The 25,163-nt window shown below is 37.6% G+C and overlaps 1 protein-coding gene across 1 annotated transcript in view; it reads left to right on the top strand.

Moving 5' to 3' along the window:
* The first annotated feature begins 425 nt into the window (after positions 1-425).
* Positions 426-25,163, top strand: part of LOC107584898 (potassium voltage-gated channel subfamily D member 1-like) — a 76,735-nt gene continuing 51,997 nt past the window's right edge. The window contains exon 1 of the mRNA XM_016271668.1: positions 426-2,216. Coding sequence (XP_016127154.1) covers positions 1,102-2,216 — 1,115 coding nt within the window. The 5' untranslated portion in view covers positions 426-1,101. The remainder of the gene's footprint in view (positions 2,217-25,163) is intronic.

Genomic DNA, 25,163 nt, shown 5'->3' on the forward strand with positions numbered 1-25,163 from the left:
ACACACACACACACACACACACACACACACACACACACGAGAATCACAAAATAGTAGCCTGATTGCATTAAAAAAATTATAATTCTCTGAGCAAAGTATTTTTATTATTTATAATGTAGCATAAATAGATACATATTTATATGCAATTTATGAATGTATTTCTCTGTATTATATTATACTATTTTATATATGTAAAATGTAATGGCACATGTTTTCTGTGTAGTGCAAAGTGTGAATGACTTTAGCGTGCGAGAGCTCTCATAAACAGACTGTGAAGCTTGTTTATTTGAACAGTCTCTGACGTAAAACACGCTGGTGAAAGTAGCTACTGTATCCCATGTTGCTTTCAGATGTCATCTAAGGATTTGTTGTGTTGTTTCATGACAGGTGGATGAAGGTGGACTCCATGCATGGGGTCCAGGTAGCTGTGGTTCTGAGATCTCCATTTGAAAATCTTCTCAGCCTCTTGTGAGATTGAGTAGCCACTTGAAGCTTGAAGAAAGGAAAGAAAAATAAAGGCAAGAGCCTTGAAATTGCAAAAAAAAGGAGGGAGAAGGCCTTCAAACGAAAGAATGGATGCAGTAGAGGAGAAATAGTCTTCATGCTAACTTCAGAAAAGCCTAATCACAGACTAATAAAAATTTGAAACGGCACAGCACAGCAACAAATCAGTATTCTCCGGCAGAGCCTGCAAGAAATGGCCAAGAGGGTTAACCCTTTAAATGGCTGAACTGATTCTTTGAACAGCCACATTCTGCAAACAAAAGACTTGAGCTGATGAATTTTAATGGGTCATTTCAGAATCCTTTTTGATATATGGAGATCCTGAGATTCAAATGGCTTTGACACTTTGACAGCCCCACGTTTTTGTAGCAGATAATGAAAACATTTGCCTACTTCAATTTACCTCACAGGATTCCTTCCTAGCGTATTAAATGTGCAGACAAACCGAGGAACTAGTCTGAGATCCTCAGCTCGGATGATTAGGTTGAAAAGACTCTTTCTGGTCCAAAAAGGTTCAGAAAAGCTTCTCAGGACTGACTGGCATTCCCCCCCCCACTGTATTTGATTCGTTAACAACGTTTAGCCACCAAATTAAACATGGCTGCTGGAGTGGCAACATGGCTACCATTTGCCAGGGCAGCGGCCGTTGGCTGGCTTCCTCTGGCCAAGAAAATCATGCCCAAACCGCCTGTAGACAAAAAAAGCCGCAACGACGAGATCCTGTTCGTAAACGTGAGCGGGCTCCGCTTCCAGACATGGAAAAACACGCTGGACCGCTATCCTGACACTCTGCTGGGCAGCTCGGAAAAGGAGTTTTTCTACAACGAGGACACTCAGGAGTATTTCTTCGACAGGGACCCGGAGATGTTTCGGCACATTTTGAACTTCTACCGCACTGGCAAGCTTCACTACCCGAGGCAGGAGTGCATTCAGGCCTTCGACGAGGAGCTGGCGTTTTACGGCATCGTGCCGGACATTATCGGTGACTGTTGCATGGAAGAGTACAGGGATCGCAAGAAAGAGAACCAGGAACGTTTGGCCGAGGACACGGAGGCCGAGATGGCGACGGACACCCCTTTGCCACCGCACAGCACACATCGGGAACGTTTGTGGCGCGCCTTTGAAAACCCCCACACGAGCACCATGGCTCTCGTTTTCTACTATGTCACAGGTTTCTTCATTGCCGTCTCGGTTATAGCAAACGTGGTGGAAACTGTCCCCTGCCGACCCCTTAAAGGCAGCAAGAAAGACTTGCCATGCGGCGAGAAATACTCGCTGCCATTTTTCTGCATGGACACGGCCTGCGTCCTCATCTTCACATTCGAATACGTCATGAGGCTTTTCGCCGCGCCTAGCCGCTGCAAGTTCATGCGCTCGGTCATGAGTGTAATCGACGTCGTTGCCATCATGCCCTACTACATCGGCCTGGTCATGCCTGAGAATGAGGACGTGAGCGGCGCGTTCGTCACGCTGAGGGTGTTCCGCGTCTTCCGGATCTTCAAGTTCTCGCGTCACTCTCAGGGCCTGCGAATCCTGGGTTATACTCTGAAGAGCTGTGCTTCCGAGTTGGGCTTCCTCCTGTTTTCCCTCACCATGGCCATCATCATATTTGCCACCGTCATGTTCTACGCCGAGAAAGGCACCAAGGGAACCAACTTCACCAGCATCCCAGCCTCCTTCTGGTACACCATAGTCACCATGACAACACTTGGGTAAGTCTATTCCCTTTTTATCTGCAGCTCGTGGTCATAGACTGTATAAAAACATGGACGTAGTGTCCGTGATGTCACCCGTAGGTTTCTGAAGAGCGTTTTTGAAGCTCAAAGTTGGTGGAGCCAGCCGTCGCCATCTTGGTAGCGCGTCACTCCTGGATAATCGAAAATGGGCAAAGAGGCGGGAGCTGGTTGCTGAAACCACGCCCACCTAGCTTGACTGTGGTGACAGCAGCGGCAATCCACCTGTCACTCAAGTGGTCACGCCCTTAATTATGCAGAACTTTAAGGCTTAATATAATTTAAACAGATGAGTTATAAAAAAATTCACCGCCCTCACAGTTGTCATGAAGGGCAAAATTAGCTATATAGACCAAAACCAGTTTTTGTACCAGGCTGTAAACATATTTTTTTCTGCTGTAAAGTTTGGCATTTTAACATGGGGAGTCTATGGGACTGACTCCCTTTTGGAGCCAGCCTCTAGCGGCCAGTCGATGAATTGCAGTTTTAATCACTTCCGTGTTGGTTTCACGAGAGAGACCAGAAGGTTGCCGCTTGCTCGTGATGTTTTGAATATGCGACAGATTGGTCTTCTCTACACAGAGAGGTTTTCTACGACTGTCATTTGTTTGGACTGCAGTGAAACAGGTTCCATGGTAGTATTTAAAAAGCTAAGGAAGGAGTAGAAAGGTCCATTAAGAACTTTCTGGAAAATTCCCATGTGATCCAAACCACTTAGTGCTTCATTGCTCATTTATGATGCTGACAGTGTGCTTATATATAAGTTCAAACGAAACTTTTGCAGTGAAGAATGAACAGGGTTATGTCTTAGAGTTATAGCAATTTTTTTTAAGATTGATTAAATCAAACATTGATTTGCTTACCAGCATTCAGGTTTAGTATTGCAGCAGTTTTTTTAAAATTAAGGTGTCTTGTCTCACCAAAAGCATTATTATTGTTTTATATTTTAAGCAAAATGTTATATATATATATATATATATATATATATATATACAGTATATATAATATTATTATTATTAATACTAATTAGCAAATAAATAAAACAAATAATTAATATTTATTTCTATTATTTTTATGTATAAAATAACAATAAGGGTTCTTGAAACAGTGTGAGTTGTTTTCTTCTCGCTTCCATTTAGTGTAAGACCTACCTGCCTATATGTTAAAAAATGCAAATTTTCAAGGTTAGTGAAACTTAAATCACCCCTGGCTACAAAACCAGTATACGTACCTTTGATTCCTCCAGTTATGCCATGAAACTTCTCTTACAGTTCTCTGTAGTGAGTCATTTGCTCATAAACTGAGCTGTGAATGAGTTATGTGCTGTTTCAACACAATAGTATTCAGCCACATCTCTGGCCATTGGTTTGCTGTCAGGCTTTAGGGAAGCAGTCCAGTTTTCTCTTGTTCATTGATACAGTTTAATCCCTCAGAGTGATGGATGAAGAGTGGAACGCTGTATCACTGCGGTCCAGAGCAGAGGATGAGGAGGATACATGAAGCATAGTCATTTTATGTATATGTGTGTGTGTTTCTCCAACTTTTTCCTGAAGCGTTTGGTTGTTTTGCAAAATATCTCAATATGGTTTATTTTTTTCCATGTTGTTGTTGGGTAGAAACACCCACACAGATGCAATGAGAATAATTCAGATGTTGCACAGTATTGTGATGCAGATTATAGCACATGTAGGCTGTGTTGCCAATGTCATAATATCATACCATACTACTATTTTTTCAGTATGTTGTAAGTATACTGCACAAAGTATGCCAGTTTTCTGTATGCATGGAACACCTGAATGAGCTGCTACATTTGGAAAAAAGCGCAGTATATACCCATAGCAAACAGTGAAATACCATATCCCACAATGCAATGCACTCTGACAGCAATATCTATTCATTTGATTTGTTTTCAAATAGATTTCCCTGAACACTAATGCCATTGGTTGAGCCAGTGAGGATCAGGAAGTAAAATCTCCATTAATTTGATTATAAATTCATATAATACACTTCTGTTGAAGCCATCAGTCAGTGTAACTTCAATTCGGCATACATTTTTATTTACATTTTTTTATTTAATTGCCAAATTCCAGGTGAAGGCTTCTAATGTGCGACCTATATTCTATCTATGAATCATATAATACAATAAAAATACAGTACAATACAACATTATTATATAGCAATATAATAAAATGATATATATTGTATTTATTGCAAAATCTATCTATCTAAATGACTGAAATCAAACAAAATAATTTTAATTGCAGTTATTTATTTTCTTAATTAGAAATTTTGGCTTCAAATCAAAGTTTGTAATGTTACGAGTCACTCCTTTGGTTTGATTAATGACTTTTTATTCTTTATTAAGGAGTTTTTCGAAATCCCTGTGGAGAAAGTGTAATGGAAAACCAAAGCTGCTAAAAAAAGTTGTTAGTCACAGTTGCACTATGTATCATAGTGACTTGGGGGTTGTGCCCCAAACTCATATTTGTATTGTGTATTGTTGCATACTGCATATGGTTTCACATACTATTTTTAGTTGGAGCCAGTATACGTTGATGTACAGCATTGTTGTGTTTGTATTTGCTGCAACCGCATTTCTGTTGCTCTTGGGTAGGGGGCGAATGATGATGGTCTGTAACAATAGTGGACAGGTTTAGCTATCACATTCACATTAGTGTTAATGACAGTCTTTCCGTGGAAATGTAGGAAATAGCACCATATTACTCATAATATCTGAGCTTATCGTGAAAATGTCAGGAGCTGCGTATTAACACTCCCAAGCAATACGTCATCCTGCTTACATGATCATCGCACACACATGTATATTACCCGCTATCAGGTTTCAGCAGTTTTTCATCAAATGACATGCGCACTCCATACAACTGCACGGATGTTGATCATAGGAAGATGGTGATAACCGTATCTGAGCAGAGTTTTTGCTATATTTGATGTAAAATTGTGTACATATTGAACTGTGGCTATAATATGATCACTTCCACCTGTTATAGAAAGATAAATATATAATCTGCATTATATTATTAGATTTGCCCACTTCATGAAGAGCAGCTCCCAAACAGATGGTTATCATTAACGTTAAGAGTTCAGACGTTTTATCTATTATTTTTTCAATCTATGTGTATACAGTATATGCAGTGATGCAGGCTATTACATCTTGAAGCCATCTATAATGTGCTTATTAGTAGTGATCTAGTAGTAGTTGCTATTGCACATAGTTAAGAGTTGATTTGAACAAAATATTTAACCTTTGTCGCACAACTTTCATGTGTGTTGGTTTAAATTGTGTGATTTGTTGAAGTATGGTGTGGTATTGTTTCTAAGTGATTCAATTTTATGATATTCCCCTTGGCGTGTGATAATATAGGTGAAAAAGTCCTGTAGATCTCTTAGTAGTTTTGTTTAGGCAAGTGCCACTCACTAGTTTAGATGTACAGCAGGGGTATCCAAACTGGGTCCTGGAGGGCCGGTGTCCTGCAGAGTCTAGCTCCAACTTGACTCTATACACCTGCCTGGAGTTTTCTAGTAACCTTGATTAGCGGCTTCATGTGTGTTTAATGGGGTTGGAGCTAAACTTTGCAGGACAGTGGCCCTCCAGGAGCAGGATTAGACACCCCTGATGTACATGGATCATGGATGCATTTAAACTGATTGACGTTAAATGTGCAGTAAGCAATTTTTGAGAAATGCTGTTGATATTTTAAATAGCTCAAATAATAGCTTGAAATAGCTTTATAGCTCCAACCCCAAATTCACAAACATGCTATGCAACACAGGTACATCCCCCATCATGAGTTTTGCTTGAGGAATGTATTATTTATTTATTTTTATTTTTTGCTCGAGGATTTTTTTCTTCGTAAAAGTAAATTTTTTTTGCATGTCAATTGCATTTCTTTGTTAAACTAACAAAACAAACAAACAAACAAACAAAAGAATTATATGAATTATTTTTCACCATCATGTTGTTCTAAAACCTGTTTGATTTTGTCAAATCACTGTAGCCGGCATGTTTGAATATGTGGAAATGCAAATGAGATTTGAGAGCGAATAGTGATGTAAAGCAAGTCTGTGTCTGGAGAATAAGTCTGTGGCGCCATCCAGCAACTTTAAAACCTAATCAGTGATATTTCACCCTCAAAACTAATTACTTTTACATAGACCCGGCTATGTGACCATGCTATAGTCTCCAAAGAAAATCAAATCTGGAAGCAGTCATGTTGGAACAGCAAAAAAATGTTCAGTTTTCAAACTCAGTACTTTCTGTTTGCATTTATATGTTAATATGAAAAACAGAGGGACAAGAAGTATGGCATAAACCCTATAATCATATTTTCCAAATATAATTATGCACTTCTGTGGTTTGGAAATCCCGGGCAATGAAAAGGCAAATAACTCCATCAGGTTGCATGCTTCAGCGTGCATGTTAATGAATGTCTGAATTGAATAAATGAATATATTTGTGGGTGTTCCTGAAGGTGCAGCACAGAGATCACCTGATGTATTAATGTTTTATTCTGGGTTGGGTCAACTGGCCTCTGGAGATAGCTGGATAAATGCTCAACTTTAGCCTTACTGTGCAGAAAGAAATGCATGTGTCCAGATCAAAGGAGCGAGCAAAGTCTCTTTAGAGACTTTCAGTGAGTGCAAGATTCGATTGGTCAGTCTGTGGCGGCAGCCGAGTGGAATTCACATTACCAGGACTTAATATCCAACTTTACGCTTCCTCTCCTTTGACCTTGACAGGGCCGCGTTTGAAGCAGGAGCTGCTGAATTAAGATGTCTGCTTTGTTCCATTTGGATGCTGTGTTAAATATTTGATGCACCCTCTAAGTTATTATTTAATACAACCTGGGAGAAAGCAGGATACAGTAGCACAGTGTAAGAAATTACAGAAACTGCTCGTAAACGAGGTGATCTTGGCAGAAGCAGTTGACTGAATGTTTTGAATTTGTAAAAATATGTAGAAAATAAGAAGAAATTTTATTTGATCGCCAACAGAATGCAGAATTGACATTTGAATTTGATAAAAATTTGGGAAGTAGAATTAAAATGAATTGAAATTCAAAGAAATTAATAAAACTGTTGAGACAAATTAATTGAATGTTACACCTACATCATCCACTGGAATGCCACTCTCTCGAGAACACATGTACAACAGTTAGCGGAAGTGAAATGAAGTGAAGTGACGTATGGTGTAAGTGACATATGGTGACCCATTCTCGGAATTTGTGCTCTGCATTTAACCCATCCAAGGACAAAGTAGTGAACACACACCTGGAGCAGTGGGCAGCCATATTGCTGTGGCGCCCGGGGAGAAGTTGGGGGTTCGGTGTCTTGCTCAAGGGTCTCACCTCAGTCGTGGTATTGAGGGTGGAAGAGAGCGCTGGTTATTCACTCCCCCCAACTACAATCCCTGCCGGCCCTGAGACTCGAGCCCACAACCTTCGGGTTACAAGTCCGACTCTCTAACCATTAGGCCACGACTGCTCAACGCGCTGCAAATGGGGGGGAAGAACACATGCGAATAGAAAAAACACCTGCAAAATGAAGAAAACATCTTCATAAATTTGACAACACACGTGCTGCAAATGCTCACAACACAACCAAATAAAGAAACGCACTGCAAATATTCACAACACAACCAAATAAAGAAACGCACTGCAAAAAACAGAAACGCGCTGCAAATATTCACAACACAAACAAATAAAGAAATATGCTGCAAAAACAGAAATGCGCTGCAAATGCTCACAACACAAACAAATAAAGAAATGTGCTACAAAACCAGAAATGCGCTGCAAATGCTCACAACACAAACAAATAAAGAGATGCGCTGCAAATGCTCACAACACAAACAAATAAAGAAACGCGCTGCAAAACCAGAAATGCGCTGCAAATGCTCACAACACAAACAAATAAAGAGATGCGCTGCAAATGCTCACAACACAAACAAATAAAGAAACGCGCTGCAAAACCAGAAATGCGCTGCAAATGCTCACAAGACAAACAAATAAAGAAATGCGCTGCTAATAGGCACAGACCACATTGGAAATGTTTAAGAGAATCGCAAAGTGACGAACATGGCTGGGACATATTTATCAATGTTTGCTTTGAAAGGTGAGATTTTTATTTATTTTAACATCCTGATCATACGATTCCTTTGTTTCTTCTTTTTTGTTGTTGAAATTATTAGCCTAAATAAGCTGACGAAATACACAATTACTGTAACTGTGAAAGCATGTAAGCTGGCTAACTTACTTTACAACTTCCCTTACAAAAATTAACCATATGGTTTTACTATTAAAATTAATTAATTAATAAATACATTTATTATGTAAAAAATATATAAAAACAAAAAAATGGTTACTATAGTTAAACCATGGTGACCACAAATTAACCATGGATTTACTACACTAAGCATAGTTTAACCATGGTATTTGTACAACTGTGGTTATACAAATGGTAATAAATACAAACATTTATTTATGTTTTGTTGGGGTAATTTTGGCATTGTTGGGGTCCTCCTGTTGTGGTCTCTACTTGTGTTTCTGTATTTGGTTGTGTTGTGAGTATTCGCAGCACGTTTCTTTATTTGTTTGTGTTGTGAATATTTGCAACACGTTTCTTTATTTGTTTGTGTTGTGAATATTTGCAACACGTTTCTTTATTTGTTTGTGTTGTGAATATTTGCAACACGTTTCTTTATTTGTTTGTGTTGTGAGCATTTGCAGCGCGTTTCTTTATTTGGTTGTGTTGTGAGTATTTGCAGTGTGTTTATTTGTTTGTGTTGTGAGCATTTGCAGCGTGTTTTTGTATTTGATTGTGTTGCGAGTATTTGCAGCACATGTGCTGTCAAACTGATGAAGATGTTTTCTTAATTTGCTGGTGCTTTTTCTATTTGCATGTGTTTTCTGAAGTTGCAGCGCGTTGAGCTCTCTCGGCCACCGTACCTTTCAGTCTATTTGCCTTATATTTTAAGGAAAGTGGAGTGTAGACAAAATAGGAAAATAGGGTGAGAGAAGGTGAATAGGACTGGGACTGAGGTCAAACTTAAACATGGGTCCCTGTGGGCGAGCAGCACTTATGTCCTAACATGTGCACAGTGCACTGCACTGCAGCGCTGACACTAACAGTTATATTTTTTGCACAGAATATATAGTACATTTAAACATTCTTACCGTGCGTTCACACCACAGCCGGCGAGAGCGTCAAAATTCGCTCTGGCCGCCGTGCCAACAACGAAAGATTTGTGGACACTCTGACGCTCTGACGTAGATCAAATGCTTGTCTTGTATTTAAAGGAGCCGCAAAAGAAACAAGCATGTTGATCTTGTGCAGACTGACCACAAGTAGGGTATAGGTTAACCTCATGAAATATTTTAAATGTGAAAGTAAGAAATTGATCGATGGAAAGAACTTAACAATTATAGTTACATGTTTGCTAACGAAATAAACCAATAAAAACCATTTGTGTGGTGTTTTTTGTGTTCATGGTTAAGTGCTAGCCTAATTTCAACATGCAGTTTATAGGAGACGTTTACTAGCCTTGGTCTTTAATTAAAATTAACATTAAATTGTGCGCAGCCTACATTACAAACGGTCCTGTTTGAAGTGTAGCCTAAATGTAATTGGTCAAATGAATTGCATTCCCGCTGAAAAACAAGCGTTCTAGCGTGAAAATGCTTGGGAACTAATGTGGTCGGAACCAAAGTTTACAGGACTGCGTTCTCTGGAATCCTCTCAAGCGGAGGACTTCTACACTCCGATTGGTTGCCGCCGAACCGCGTCATAGCTCATTACCATAAAGCTGACCTGACTTCAACTCTCCTCGACGCCCACACCGTCCAAGACGCGCCTCGCCGCTGTTTGCCGCCGGCTCACATTGAAAATGAATGACTTCCGGCCACTTTGACGCTCTCGCCTGTGGCGGTGTGAACGTACGGTTATAGCTTTCAAAGTGCACATTAGGGAAGATATAGAATTGCATGTTTTTTCAATCAACTATAGGAAATAAAATCTGTATAATCCAAAACAATATTTACAGATTAATTCGTTTTCAAATGAGTTTCAGTCACTGTACCATGGTACAACCACAGTGCGTTTGTTAAATGTTCTTTGCTTGTTTAATCATTTATCATTAACAGATGTGATGGGCTGTTCATAATCTTTCCACTTGGGGAGTAGCATTAATCTGTTCCTTTACAAGAGGACTAAACTTGTTGTCCCAGGGTGTCAGCATCCCTCTCTAGAGTCCACACTCACCATCTGCTGTTGGCTTATGTAAGTGTCTTGTGGGAAAAGCGTCATACTTGAACAATGCAAGACCCAAGAGACCTCACAGCAGCCTCGCTAAGCGCTAATGTCTGTGACAGAAACCACTCAACTTATCACTTCATTGAAGCTGTCAGGCTGCGTGATGGGATTGGGCCTCTTATTTTATTATTATTATTTTTTTCTCCTCAGACTGATGACCTGTCAGAATTATGTATTAGTGATGTAATGTGGTTCTGGTCTTGGTTCAGTTCACATAATTTATCTCGTGCTGGATGCAGCAGGAACCACATGCTTTTTTTTTGCTTTTTTTGGCGTGTAAAGGTCGGCCGTGATTGGCTGGGGGATTTGACTGTGGCATAAGAGATGATGCCGGCTGAGACCAGATTGAATTCAGGTGTGGATATGGTGCAGTTCAATGAAGGATTTATGATGATTTCTACTCATTTTCACATGATGGGTCAGATGTCTTTTATGAGTGTGAGTCATGAACATACCTTAGCAACCATCCAGAACACCTTAGATACCACATAGCAACACACTAAAAACTCCCAGAACAGCTTAGCTAAAATAACTAAACATAACTAAAAACATCCAGAACACCTTAGCAACCGCATAAAAAACCCCCCAAAACCTCATCAAGAACAGCTTAGCAACCTCATAACAACACACAGTCACACCATTCCAGCATTGTAGCAGTTTTGCTTGAGGAATCACTATTCACATTTACTTCAGAAAAGTCTATTTTTGCACTTCGTTAAAAACTTAAAGACCCCCTGTGGCAAATATCAAGTTTTTGAAGTTGTTTACATGTCTATCTGGTGTTTTTAATATGCAAACAAGACAAACAATATGCAAATTCATCTGTCAACACCATTGCTGAGTATCTTCTCCTTAAAACGGCACTTTCCAAAGAAAGTCTAAAAAAAACATGGTTTGAAATCGCCCGTTTTCTGTTTGTAACCAATCACATCAACATACAGGGCGGGGCTTTTCATATCTGGTCAAAGGTTTCTATTTACAACGTGTTTTTGTAGCGTTGAGTACTATAGTACTATAGTCAATCACAGACATGTCTGTTGATTTTTTTTAACACAATGGACAATCAGAGGCATCAAAAGTCAGTATATGGGCAATTCAAAGAATTATTTCTAAACACATTGTAAATGTTAGAAATATATTGCTGAAAACATGTTACAAAGACTGTGAACTATGTAATATTGAGTTGTGGAGTCATAACGTTAAACAGTTTTTCACACTACATTAACACTATAATAACTAGAGTGCATTAGCATCAGTGTTTTGACCGCTCAGTCGCGAATTACTGCCATTACCGTTACAACATGCAATTTATAGGAGAACTACAGTTTGCTTGCTAGCTATACGTTTGTCACTTAATGCATATTACCAAACATGTACCATTACATGGCTGTGTAAATCCAATTACGCTTCTAGAGGGAGCATCCATTCAGGTTGTATCAGTATTTGACAGTTGAGAGAGATTGCAGCTTTCCTGTGAGTTGGCGTGGTTTCAACGGCAACAGCGAGAGCGGACACACCCTTAGCATTTGAGAGCAGAGAATAATGCTTATTTTTTCAAGATTTTGATAACTTATTTTATTTACTTTTTTCTGTGGTGTGACAAACTAAGAACACATATTTAATATTGCTTTACACAGACTTTTAAGTTAGTAAGAATCCACTCACCACTCAAATTGTTACAGTTTTGCTCAGTGCTGAGTTCTGCATGCTCTCTGATCCTCTCATTATAACAAAGAAGGTGGAGGCACGACGTAAATACGATATTCATTGTGCAGTGAAGAGCTTCATTGATTATAACAGAATGAGAAGGCGATGACCTAAGACAAGCGACAGCTTTTCAGGGATTATAAAGGGAGCGCTCTTTGCACACTTTTTAGGCTATAATCCATTCAAAATTTGAATAGATTCACTCACAGACTCATTCTCGAAACTGTAGGGATGTAACGATTAACCGCGAGCCGGTCGAAAATCGATTCAAATATGTGACGATTCAAATCGGTTGAGATGCCAAACAAATCGCGATACAATTGGAGTAGGAGTTTATATGAATGTATCTCTGAGGAAACTGACTATCTTTAGAAAAGTTTACAAGGTATTTTCTTTCCATCTTGCCTCTGAACAATGCATATTAAAGTAGTGTTCATAAGCGCCACCTGCTGTCAGAGAGTGAATCTGCGTCTCATTCAGCTCGTCTGCCGTTTCGTTCAGATGTTTTATGTAGTATAGTTTCATAAAACTAAAGTCAGACCATTCTGTTTTTGCTTCAGATTTCGAAATTATACAGTCTAATTTAGATTAAAAACTACTCATGCGGCATGTATGCTGCATCTTTGTTTGGATCATGATTAAAATCCAGTGGTTGCCTCTAATTTTAAATGGAAAGCGCACAGACAAACCCTTAGTTTGTTCATATTAAGAGATTTCTTTTATTTGTCTAACTTTTGGGGTTTGTTTTAAAATTTCAATTTAGTTTTGTTATATTTCAATTTCACAAAGAAACGTGCAGCAATAGCCTAATAAAACAACACCTTTTCATTTACTGTATAATGTCTACAATCTCATTAAAATAAAAAAAATAGTGAGAAAATTGAATCGTGAAATCAAAATCGTGAATCGAATCGTGAGTTGAGTGAATCGTTACATCCCTACGAAACTGTAATGAATGACACAGTGATAACCATTAATCTGAGATTGCCACTACCATTGTGTAGCGTTTACTACAGCGCTTACTTCTGCTAATTTGCATTTGTACTCAGAAGTTGGAAATTCTGAGTTCTCAGTAGGAACTTTTAACTGGAACGCCCTCCCAAGTCAGAGTTCCGACTCGGAATCCCAGAGGAATCACAATACTCCAACTTCAGAATCCAATATGACTACTCAATGCATCAACAGAAGAAAAACAGTAGTAATATATTGTTTATTAAGTTTGTCTGTCTCTCAATAAACTCACAGTGCACACAGTACTATCCAACCTGCGTTTGTGGGCATGATACTATGGCGTTATTTGTGCAAAATACCTCTTTTTATGTTTTTTTTTAATCGACTGTTCTATTTTTTTTTCATCTCCTTAGCTTTTGTTTATACTTAAAGATTTTAATATTTAATTAATAAATACGGAACATCAAGACATATCACATCAGATTTGATGTCAGTGATGCCAAACTGCACTGATTTTCACATGTTGTGCATCAAATATACGGAAATGCAAATGAGATTTGAGAGTTTCAGCGGAAGGGAAGATTTGAAGCAAATAATGACTTTTGGGTTCCTTCCTCACACAAATATGGCTTCAGAAGGCTTGTAATATAGCACAAGCCTTGTATGAACTACTTTTAAGGTAATTTAATGTTGCTTTTTTGTCTGTTTTGACAGTATTCTTTCGCATTTACTTTTGTGTTTTGCAGAAAAAAGAAAGGGTTTGGATTGATGTGAGGATGAGTAAATGACGACAGAATTTTCATTTTTGGCTGAACTCTACCTTTAACTTAATTCCTCCAGAGATAAGTCTGTTGACCTTTTTTTGATAACTGTGTGTTTTTGACATTCTGTGTTTTATAATTTAGAGGGATGTCACATACTAATGGATGTTTAAGTAAATTTATTCTGCCCCTTAATCAAAGCAAATCAATGTCCTCCCTGCAAATGAATTTGAACACTTCTAATCTGGAATAAAACCAATATTATCAGCAGTCTGTGGTCTTCCTGTCTGTAATTATGGTCTGCCTGTCAGGTGTCTCAGGCTGTCTGACTCGTAGAGATTGCTCTTAAAAGCACAAGCAGTGTCTCAAATGTTCTGCCAATTTCACCACACTTCCAGGTACTGCTGAATAAGTGATCAAGGTTAGATAGTGTCAGCTTTTAATGGCACAGTCTTTGTGTGATGTGTGGTTTCTGGTTAAAACTGTATGGCTGCAGTTCTCAAAAATGTGTAAATATAATACAGTTTGTATATTTGCAAAAGCTGACAAATGCACAATTGAGTAAGTCACCAAGTCCATCTGTTTTCCAGCCACTCATCTTGACATATTTTTTGCCATTTCTTGTCATTCTATGCTGTTTGTCTGTGATTCATAGACTCTAATGCTTTTTTCATACTGCCAATCCAATTTAGTCATCAAATCCGATCTTTGTGCAGTCAATTAAAATCAGTGTTGTAAATATTTTTTTTATTTTATCATTTATTTTTGATTAATTTATATTTTTAATTTTCTTCTTTACACACACACACACACACACACATACACACTTCAGACTAATCAGATTTTGATTTAGACACTCCACAGAAGTGAATAATTTTTTTTCTGCCTGTCTGAACCAAGCTTAAAGGACTTGTATTGAACCCTGTAGTTCACACTCATGCCGGCTTCCTGACATCTCTCAGGATCCAGACAATAACAGGCAATTCATAATCTTTCAGGGAAAAGAGATCACACCTGGATTGACTGCAGATAAATGGATTTGTTGAGGTCTAGAGAGTCATATGGTGCCATATGATGGATTAGAGTGAAAATGCCTCTTAGATGTATCCCATGGTGATTATTCATCATTTCATTCAGATGTTTAAAATGATAAACAACTTTACAGCATAAGGAATAATGATTCAGTGAAATTTCAGAGTTCTGATTTTACCTTTGCCTATGAGGTTGCAGGTTATCACATACATGAGAACAGATTAAACGTCAAAAGGTCACGTGTAAATATTGTATTTATTGTGCGGAGACAGCAGAGGTGATGACACAAATGCAAATATCCTTGGTGGTAAGGTGCTGAGCATGTATTGTCCTTGTAGTTTCGTAAATCTTAGGATAAGGGTCAGTGGTCAGGAAGAAGGAGATATTTTAAATCCATTTGACAGCAATAATAATAGCGGACCCAGGACAGAGCCATGAGACACTCCCATAAGAACTAGCTTTGTGTCGCAATACTGGGTTTGAACGAAATCTCAAATACAGGTTCCCATTGCCTTTCTCATGTTTTATGAAGGAAAAGGGATGATGGAGAACTTTCTGAGTCATTGATTTATAGCTAACACATCATTCAGACGGTCAACTCACGGTCAGGAAATCCAACTCTTTGAAGTTACAAGATGATTATATTTTTTTCCCATGCATGTAATTCTCATCAGACACATCTATGAATGTGAAGGTTGGTTATGGCTACAGTGACCCAGATTAATCATCACAAGTATATAAACCATTCAAACTGTCATACCGAGAGGCATTGCTTAATCAATAAATCAATCGTTACTTGTTCATAAGTAACGATAGCTCTTTACAAAATTTGTGTCTGTGGTGCGGTTGCAAAAACGCTCCCTCCTATTCTCCAGCGCTCCTGACATAATTTGGCCAATTTACACCTCCCTCCTATCCAAAAATAATCGTAGCTGCTCAGTCAGGTGGCCCCTGGCTGTGGTCCTTCTGTGTGCATGAGCCTGACCCATTTACCGCCTTTGTGGAGAAAAATGACAAAGCTGACATCATTTCCTCTCTTGCTTGTGCCTCTCGGCGAGGTCCACACCTTTCCCACTGGAGCTTGAGGGAAAGGGAAGACTGCGGCACTAGACTGAAGTGCAGGCATTATGAAAGCAGCTTGTACAGAATACTGTCACTTTGATAGCAGTTTGCATGTGCATCATACATTAGAGTCTGTTGTCATGTTTGATTCTTAATGAGCCCCTTGCCTTCCAGGCAGGTCTTAATGTGTCATTGTACTGACAGATATGAATTAATAATTACAATATGTATTGTAATTTGAAGTATAATACATTCACCTTAATTTCTGCTGACCCAATATTTTAATTAATTTCACATTTTGCCATTTCATTAATCGCTTTCACTGTATCAAATAAATGAAAAAGAAAAAGAAAAATCTTGCATAACTTAAAGAATGAAATTGAAATTGTTTTAATTTATTTGATGGGTTAAAGTAATGGGAAAACAGTCTTGTAAATTTAAATTAATCATAAACATGCTCCTTTTGACCTGTACTTCTGGCCTTCTCTTTGCATACCAGTATGCCAGAATTGGAAACAGATTTCCAGAAATTAAACTTTGGATATGAAACTCTGATACTGTTCTCCTGTTTGCGCACTTGGCTCATAAACTGAAGCACTGAGATTAGACTCAAGTGCAGCATATGGATCATACAGATGCAGTTACTAGCTGATGTTGGATTTGTGCGGCTTTTTAACGGGGCAGGTGGTGTAAACAATCAACTATCAGGGGGTGAAGGAAGAACATGAATTCCCAATCCACTCTCTTGTAATTTCTATGTACTTCCCATTAATAAGTCATCACAAAATATTGCACATATTTGATGAGGTAAAGCTAAAAGCCAAGAGGCAGCTTTGTATTTGCTTGAGTTTCTGTGAAGCCACTGTTCACATGTTTCTGAACTTATTATATAACTTATATTACTGTTCGTAATATGTAAAATACTAGTAGTGGGATGGGTAGATTTGTATGTATGACCAATGGCAGACTGTTGAGATTTTCAGCACATCTATTTGTATTCATAGTAACTTTATGTAAAACCATGTTGTGAGTTGGAGTTCTCTCTCTCTCTCTCTCTCTCTCTCTCTCTCTCTCTCTCATATTCTTTGATTAATAAAAGTTAAAAAGAACAGCATTTTTTAAAAATATAAATCTTTTGTAACAATATACACTACCGTTCAAATGTTTGGAATCAGTCAAATGATTCTTCTTTCTTTTTTGAAAGAAATTAATACTTTTATTCGGCATGGATGTGTTCATTTGATAAAAAGTGAGAGTAAAGACTTTAATAAATGCTGTTCATTTAACTTTTTATTCATCAAAGAATCCTGAAAAAATATCAGTTTCCAAAAAATATTAAGCAGCACAACTGTTTCCAACATTGATAATAAATCAGCATATTAGAATGATTTCTGAAGGATCATGTGACACTGAAGACTGGAGTAATGATGATAAAAATTCAGCTCTGCATCACAGGAATAAATTATATTTTAAAGTATGTTTTTCTAAGAAATAAATATATATTTCTTAGAAATAGTCTTTTCACAAAATTTGGTTTTTGTCTCTCTCTAAGAGTTCAAGCTCCTTTTAGTTCAGCATTTCTCTGGCCAAATCTTCAATAAAAGGACACTTTTTCACTCAATTAAATGTATGTCCATTCTTATATTACAGTCTGATGGTCTGATGATGGAATAGGGAATGAATTTTCATCTATTAAACTGAAACTGCAGGGTATGGAGTCTTTTCAGCTTGGCTGGCTTTGTCAAATTTTGGAAGAATTGTTCAATACACCATCTGTCTTTAGTCAACATTAAATCAGAATGGACCCTATTTACTTTCCAAATACTTGTTCCCAGTCTTACCGTCGATATTTCATTGGTGCATTTTATTCCAAAGAAATCTCAGTTTCTCAGGACAGGATGCTGCTCATCTAAAAGCACAATAGCACACATAGTTGGATAAATTATTAATATTATGCTTTTCCCTTCTGATTGAAATATAAGTTTCTTTTTATCAATACATCCTACTTTCTCCACCATATAGGCTTTGTTTTTTTACACTGAGCCCGTTGCAATGCATTTTGGGATGTCATGTTGCCTTAGAATTTGGTTAAAATAGGGTCTGCATCCGAAAATCACATACTCTCTTGAGTTGGTACTTATTTTGAACAAGTAATTACTTGTGACTGGTAAAAAGTATGTTCAGTTTGAATGTTTGTAGTATGAATATAATCTGGACTCTACTACATTCACTTTGTTGTCATTATCACGTGACCTTCCAGCGTCAGTTACGTCACTTCACTGGCATTCACAAATCCTTGTGGCTTCATGGGATAATAAAATGTCCTTCTTATGCGCACTTCAAAATCTCACCGGAAGCAGTAGGTCATCTTGGGACACACTACCCTTGTCATGTACTGTTTTTCACCTACTATATAGTAGGGAAGTACGCAATTTTGGATGAAGCCGGGGTGTCAGATGAGGCAGGATAATTAAAGGTGCAGTAGGCAGGTAGGAAAGCTAATTAAAACGCTCGAACCGAACGTTTTGATTGGACGAAAATTTTTTGGTCCTACACCTTTCACAGAATATATAAATACATTTAGACCACTTAACTTAATGATTGCTTTCGGGATCTGAAGAGACTTTCAACCAGCATAACAAAAAATGTTTCTGAAGACAATCACCTATTGCACCTTTAATGTTTGAAACATTGTTTATGTCAGGAACACTCCCATGATGCCTGATAGTATGCAGAGTTATTATAGTTAACTAAAACCTAAAGTAAAACTAAAACCATAAAAAGGCTTTTTGATCACTTTCATCACTTCAACTCAAATAAACAAAATATATATTTTTTTATTTCTGCTGGTTACCAAGGCAACATTTTTATTTAAAATAACTGAATGAATAAAATGAATAAAGCTATATAAACATGACAACTAAAAATGAGAAACACATACAGTTATTTAAACTTTACATTTAAAATAAAAACAGAAAATATAAAAAATATTAATAAAAACTCTATAGTATCTTAATAATGCTAAAATAACACTGATAGTATGCAGCACATCACGTTTTGCCAGTGTTTTTTATGGTAAAACAGCAGGCGCATGTTGTCATTTAGATTTTCACTATAGCATTTATACTGTGACTCCTTATTCCCATATCTCATAACCTAGTAGTTTTAAATCACACATTTGATATTTGTAGATTGCATAATAAAATCCTGGTGTTATTGAAGAGCTCTTCTCTCCTGTTCCTGAGGCCTGCTTTCCATACGGGAATAAACCACAGCTTTTTACTCTCTTTAGTTTTCTACACTGACGATATTTGTGAACGGGTGGTCCGTTTAACCTGTGGATGCCGCATATATATGGTCATTTATGGAAGTCTGCTGGAAGTCAGTCCTATGATTAGTTCTGTTTAGCTTCAAAGCTTTGATAAAAAAGGAAAGAATGTGAAACAGCAGATGGATCATAATTTGTGCACTGTCAAATGTCTCAATAGGTGGAACGTGAGCAGTGATCAGAAACAGGAGACTGAATCTGGCCCAAAAGCTTTTCTAGTAAGTTACTATTTAATGCACACAGAATCCAAAAATAATGACCCCATGGGTGATTCTCCAGTCATTTTCTGCTGACATGACTTATTCCCTGATGGTGCATTGATGTTGTAGCCACATGAGCTGCTAAATAAACCCAGTGTCTATAAATAGCTTTAATTTCTGTTGTTCTCCCTGTGAAGAGATTAGGTTTCGGAGCAGAACTATCATTTCTCACTTTCTCAGGCGCGTTTGATGCCTCTCTCTGCTGCAGTTGTCTCAGCCGGAGTCTAATCTGCCTGATCACATGATGCATGAAAACCAGTCAAAAACCTGTTTTTCAGATTCTGACATCTCCATATAACTGTATCCACATCTCCTTCCCGTCTGAAGCTCTCTGGCGAAACAGTGCAGCTGTAATTTGTTGATATCTGGAGTTTATTATGAGTCCGAACTGTATGTTTTTCTAGATGCATTGCCTGTGAGTATGTTGTCCTGTTGTAACCTCACTGTCGTATTGACTTTCTATCTCGGTGTCTTTATAACAAATGAGCTTCACAGTTCAGTTGACCTTCCTTGTTTCTGAAAATATGGGCAGAGAAAGAACAGCAGCACACTGGCATATTCACTACACATTAACATTTTGCCAAACAGACTAATTGCAAATAAATTGTGAAATTTTACTGGCCATAAATATTTCTTACTGGCTTTGAAACTAGTTTTTGTCCCTATGACATTGGACATTTTGCGTTCTAGTTCCTAATAAAGTTAATGGGCAACTTATTTATGCACCAAAGCCATAATACTGGTTTTATTTTATTTTATTTTTATTTCTATTTTATTTTTATTTTAATTTTAATTTTAATTTTTAATTTAATCTAATTTAATCTAATTTAATCTAATCTAATTTAATTTATTTTATTTTATTTTATTTTATTTTATTTTATTTTATTTTATTTTATTTTATTTTATTTTATTTTATATTTTTAATTATTATTTTATTTTATTTTATTTTATTTTATTTTATTTTATTTTATTTTATTTTATTGTAATTTAATTTAATTTAATTTAATTTAATTTAATTTAATTTAATTTAATTTAATTTAATTTAATTTAATTTAATTTAATTTAATTTAATTTAATTTAATTTAATTTAATTTAATTTAATTTAATTTAATTTAATTTAATTTAATTTAATTTAATTTAATTTAATTTAATTTAATTTAGTTTAGTTTAGTTTAGTTTAGTTAAGGTGTATTGGTGCATTTCATATATATACTTTTCAGTATATACTGATCTGCTTTAATGAATATAAACAAGATTTTGTTGATGCATAGCTATTCCATAGCAAGTCCTATTGAAGTTATATGGATTGAATTCATTATATGAATTCAATCTATGTAATGGGTGAGAAAAACTGTGGTGAAGTGGCATATAATTGCTTCTCTTGCCATATTGTCATTGGTAAATATTGCAAAAACACAGCTTGGGAAGCAGCTTTTAAAGCAGCATTACCAGATGCAAAAATAAAATAGATCTGACTGGACGGTTTGATAAGTGACATGTGCTTCTCCACTCACCACTGAACTGTATGATTATCATTTTCATATACCATGGAACTACCCAGGTTGCTTTAAAGGGGTCCTATTATGATTTTTCACTTTTTTAATTTTAGTCAGTGTGTAGTGTGTATGTTTGGGCATAAAAAAGATCTAGAAAGTTACAAATCTCAAAGTCCACTCCAAAGGGAGATATTTAGTTTTTAAAAAATCTATTTTCAAGAACTACAGCTAACGGCTCATTTGGACTACAGCGTTTGGTTTCCGGGCTTTGTGATATCACAAAGTGGCTCATTAGAATTTCATTACAAATAATTCCCACCTACAGAAATTCGAATGGTTGGGGGGTGGGGAGGAGCGAGGTCGTGGTTAGAACGCTTGGTTGAGTGAGCGCATGAGACGAGACGACGAAGAAGAAGAGCTGTTGCAGAGTTAGTGCATCAGAGAAAACCAAGAAGAAGAGCTGCTGTGCTGTAGCCTCAAATTTTTGACATGTCTAGAACAGCGGTTCTCAATTCCAGTCCTCGTGTACCCCCGCTCTGTACATTTTGTGTGTTTCTCTTATTGCTTCATACGTTTGTTATATTTGACTGTAAGTGCCCTGCGAAGTGGACATTACCGGATATTCCTCCATGATTCCAGTTTGAAGGGAGCGTATATGTTCCATACAAAGGGCATTTAAGTGTGCGAGACGTGAATTTAAATTGTATTTATTTACAGAGGTATATTATGTCCCACTTCACGCTTCTCTAGTAAGTTTCGTTTGTGTGTGATGACGCTGCAGGCAGCGGCACAGCGCAAATCTGTAAATGAATATTCCGAAGTGAAGTAAACTTCAACGGATTTCCCCTGCTCAGGGAGTAGGGAGCAATGGACACTGTGTAGGGATCATATCAATCGAAACACAGTTCATGCACGGAGCTCACTTCTAACGAAAGGATCTGAATCAGGTGTGTTAACCAAGAGAGACGTGCAAAACATGCAGAGCGGGGATACGCGAGGACTGGGATTGAGAACCGCTGGTCTAGAACAATTCTTACAAGTACAACACAACGTGTGTTGTACCACCCCCAAAACAAAATAAAGACTTTGTAAAAGAGCATAATAGGACCCCTTTAAAGAATATCCTGGTATTACCTTCATCATAGTGTGCAAAAGCCAAGGTATTACCATTGTATCATCTCCAGTGTAGCGAGTCAGCTCATGGGGAAATATGAATAATTAATCATAACTAGTTATAGTAAATCCATGGTGGGCTTTGGACTTTTATGCAGGTGTAGGAGAACACTTTCTCCTGAACTAGTGAAGTGTGCGGCTGATTTGCTCCGATCACGTGTGCGTCACCCAGAGGACTAGAGATACATCAGACAGGCAGCTGTACTGGCACCTCTGACTTTCTCTTTACTGGCCTATTCTTCCTATTAGCACGATCTCAGAAGCACTTTTGAACATCAGCTTATTTTCCACTCTTCCTTCCTCTGATCCACAATCTCTCTCATCTGATCCTTCCAAGCCCATTTAGCTCATTCATAAGGGAAAGCTTTAAGAAGATTTTCTTTTTCTGCTTAATGCCAGCTAAGTAGTGGTCATTATTATCCGTTCTCAAACTTAAGTATTAAACTTTAGTGCATGACTCACCCAACACTTTTTTCCATTAATTTAGGGTGCTTTCACACCTGGCCCGTTGTTTCGGAACCTGGCGCGTTTCCCCCCCTTAGCTCGGTTTGTTTGGGCATATGTAAACATGGCGATCGCTTGGATCCGCACCAAAACAATCGGTCTGAGATTGCCTGAACGAGGTGGTTTCGGCTCGATTGAAAACAAACTCTGGAGTGGTTCGGTTGTAGTGAGAAAGCAATCCGATCCAATGAACCAGGCTATATCACAATGTATAATGGGTAATTACGTAAGATCTGTGAAAAGCATTAGCTTTGTTGTTTTGCTAATACCTCAAAATGAACCTGTGGATGTCTGTGGGTGAGCACGTCTTCGCCATTCAAAATCAAAGAGCACTTTTTAATTTTATAATTCCATCTTATTGCTTTTCTTCATAGTAGGTGCATTTAAAAAAAAAAACTGGTCAAAGTTCCATGGTTTATTTTCTGGGAATCCACTTATCATCCATCAAGATAGAATTACAACAGCTTCGCGGGCTTATTGTTGTTGTTGTTTTTTTTTGTAGCTGTCATTATATTAATTTATCAATTTGAGCAGGAGTCCAGGATTCATCGGGAAAATGAAACTGACCAATGAGAGAGCAGTTTACTCGCATGTGACTTGTATTAACAAATTTGGTCCGTTTAGAAACTTTGCCGTGTGAAAGTGAACTGCATCAAGAATAAAAAGCAACATTGTAATAATCTGAATCCCTGTTTCGGAACAAAGCAATCGATCTACAGGTGTGAAAGCACCCAATTTTCTTAGGGTGTGTTCACAGCACACTTGTCATGTTTGGTTCGATTAAAACGAACTCTGGTGCGATTGCTCTGTTAGTGCGGTTCGAACCGCACCAGAGTTCGATTGGAAGCGGACCGAGACCCATCTTTTCAGCGGTCTCGGTCCGCTTGTTTGCTTCGCACCAGGGTTCAGTTGGCAGCATTCACACTTACTCAAACGAACCGCACTAACAGAGCAATCGCACCAGGGTTCGTTTTAATCGAACCAAACATGCCAAGTGTGAACACACCCCAAAAAGATGGGTCACAGTCCGCTTCCAAACGAACTGTAGAGCGGTTCGAATGAAATATGAACGCAACACAGACCAAATACTTCTAAACAAACCAAAAACAGGAAGTAATGACAAGATGCGACACTATGCGACAAGATTTTATGACACGGTGTAACCAAAACAAAATGAGCAGAGGGCAAATGTGGAGCAACGATGAGGTAAAGTGCCTTTTATTGAGCTCCTTGTGAGTTTACAGGTGGTTTAAAGGACAAATCTTTTTGGTCCGGACCAAATGAACCAAAACCAAACGAACTGAACTACAAGTGTGAATACACCCTTAATCTGTATTATTATCTTATTTTCTTATCTTTATTAATATCAAAGATACATTTATTTGAAAAGTGTGAAAGACTTGTTTTGCATACATAAAATGTGATTATTTTTGGTATGCTAGCACTAAAAACTATTAGCCACTACTCTCTGAAATCACATCTTAAAATTTTACAAAATATATTCATGTTCTTTTAAGGATGTCCTGATATTTTTTTTTTTGGAAAACAACACACAAATATTGATTAAGAAATTCCCCCCAGTGTTGGCAAACATCATTCACATTTTCATACAGACAATGTAAAAAAAAAAAAGTTGGAATTACCATTTCAGGGTTTGCTTCTTTCGCACCGCCTTTGTTTCTTGCAACACTCTGTGATAATTTCTCTCTGTCGTTCCTGCTCTCCGGCTCTCCGGCTCTGCTGTCCTCTGCGGTAGGTGTGATGGCTTCCGGGCCTGATTGAGCTCAAATAATGACTTCAGCTCTCGTCTCCACATACTGCCGTTTAACTGTCTTTTATCGACAGGCAGAGGTCACTCACAGCCAGGGGAGACTTCCAAGACCATCGGAGAGACAGAAAGTGGACAGAAATGTTCAGGGCAAACACCCTTCACCGCTGAATAATTACAGTCTCAGGGATAGACTGGATTTGCACAGTTCTGTAGATCCAAGGGATGACAAATAGACTCAGACAAGAAATTCAGAAGTAAGTTTTTAACCCTGTAAAGCCTGACATATGAAATAGCAGTCTGAGAAATACTTTTATATTATACTTTTTATTTGATAAAAAGTATAAACCATCAATCAGAGCACAAAAGACATGTAGAAGATTATGTACAACATATTTTTCAGCAAAGTTTTGATTGTGTTGATAATTTTGATACATTATAAATTCACATATCAAATATGATACCATATGGCTTTATGGGGTTAAATGCTGTTGTCTTGATGAACCATGAGAAAAGGTGTTGTAGGTAAACTTCCCAGAATGCCAGAACTGGAATTCTG

The sequence above is a fragment of the Sinocyclocheilus grahami genome, unplaced genomic scaffold (genome assembly GCF_001515645.1).
Source record: "Sinocyclocheilus grahami isolate Dianchi unplaced genomic scaffold, SAMN03320097.WGS_v1.1 scaffold64.1, whole genome shotgun sequence".
In the NCBI taxonomy this organism is placed as follows: domain Eukaryota; kingdom Metazoa; phylum Chordata; class Actinopteri; order Cypriniformes; family Cyprinidae; genus Sinocyclocheilus; species Sinocyclocheilus grahami.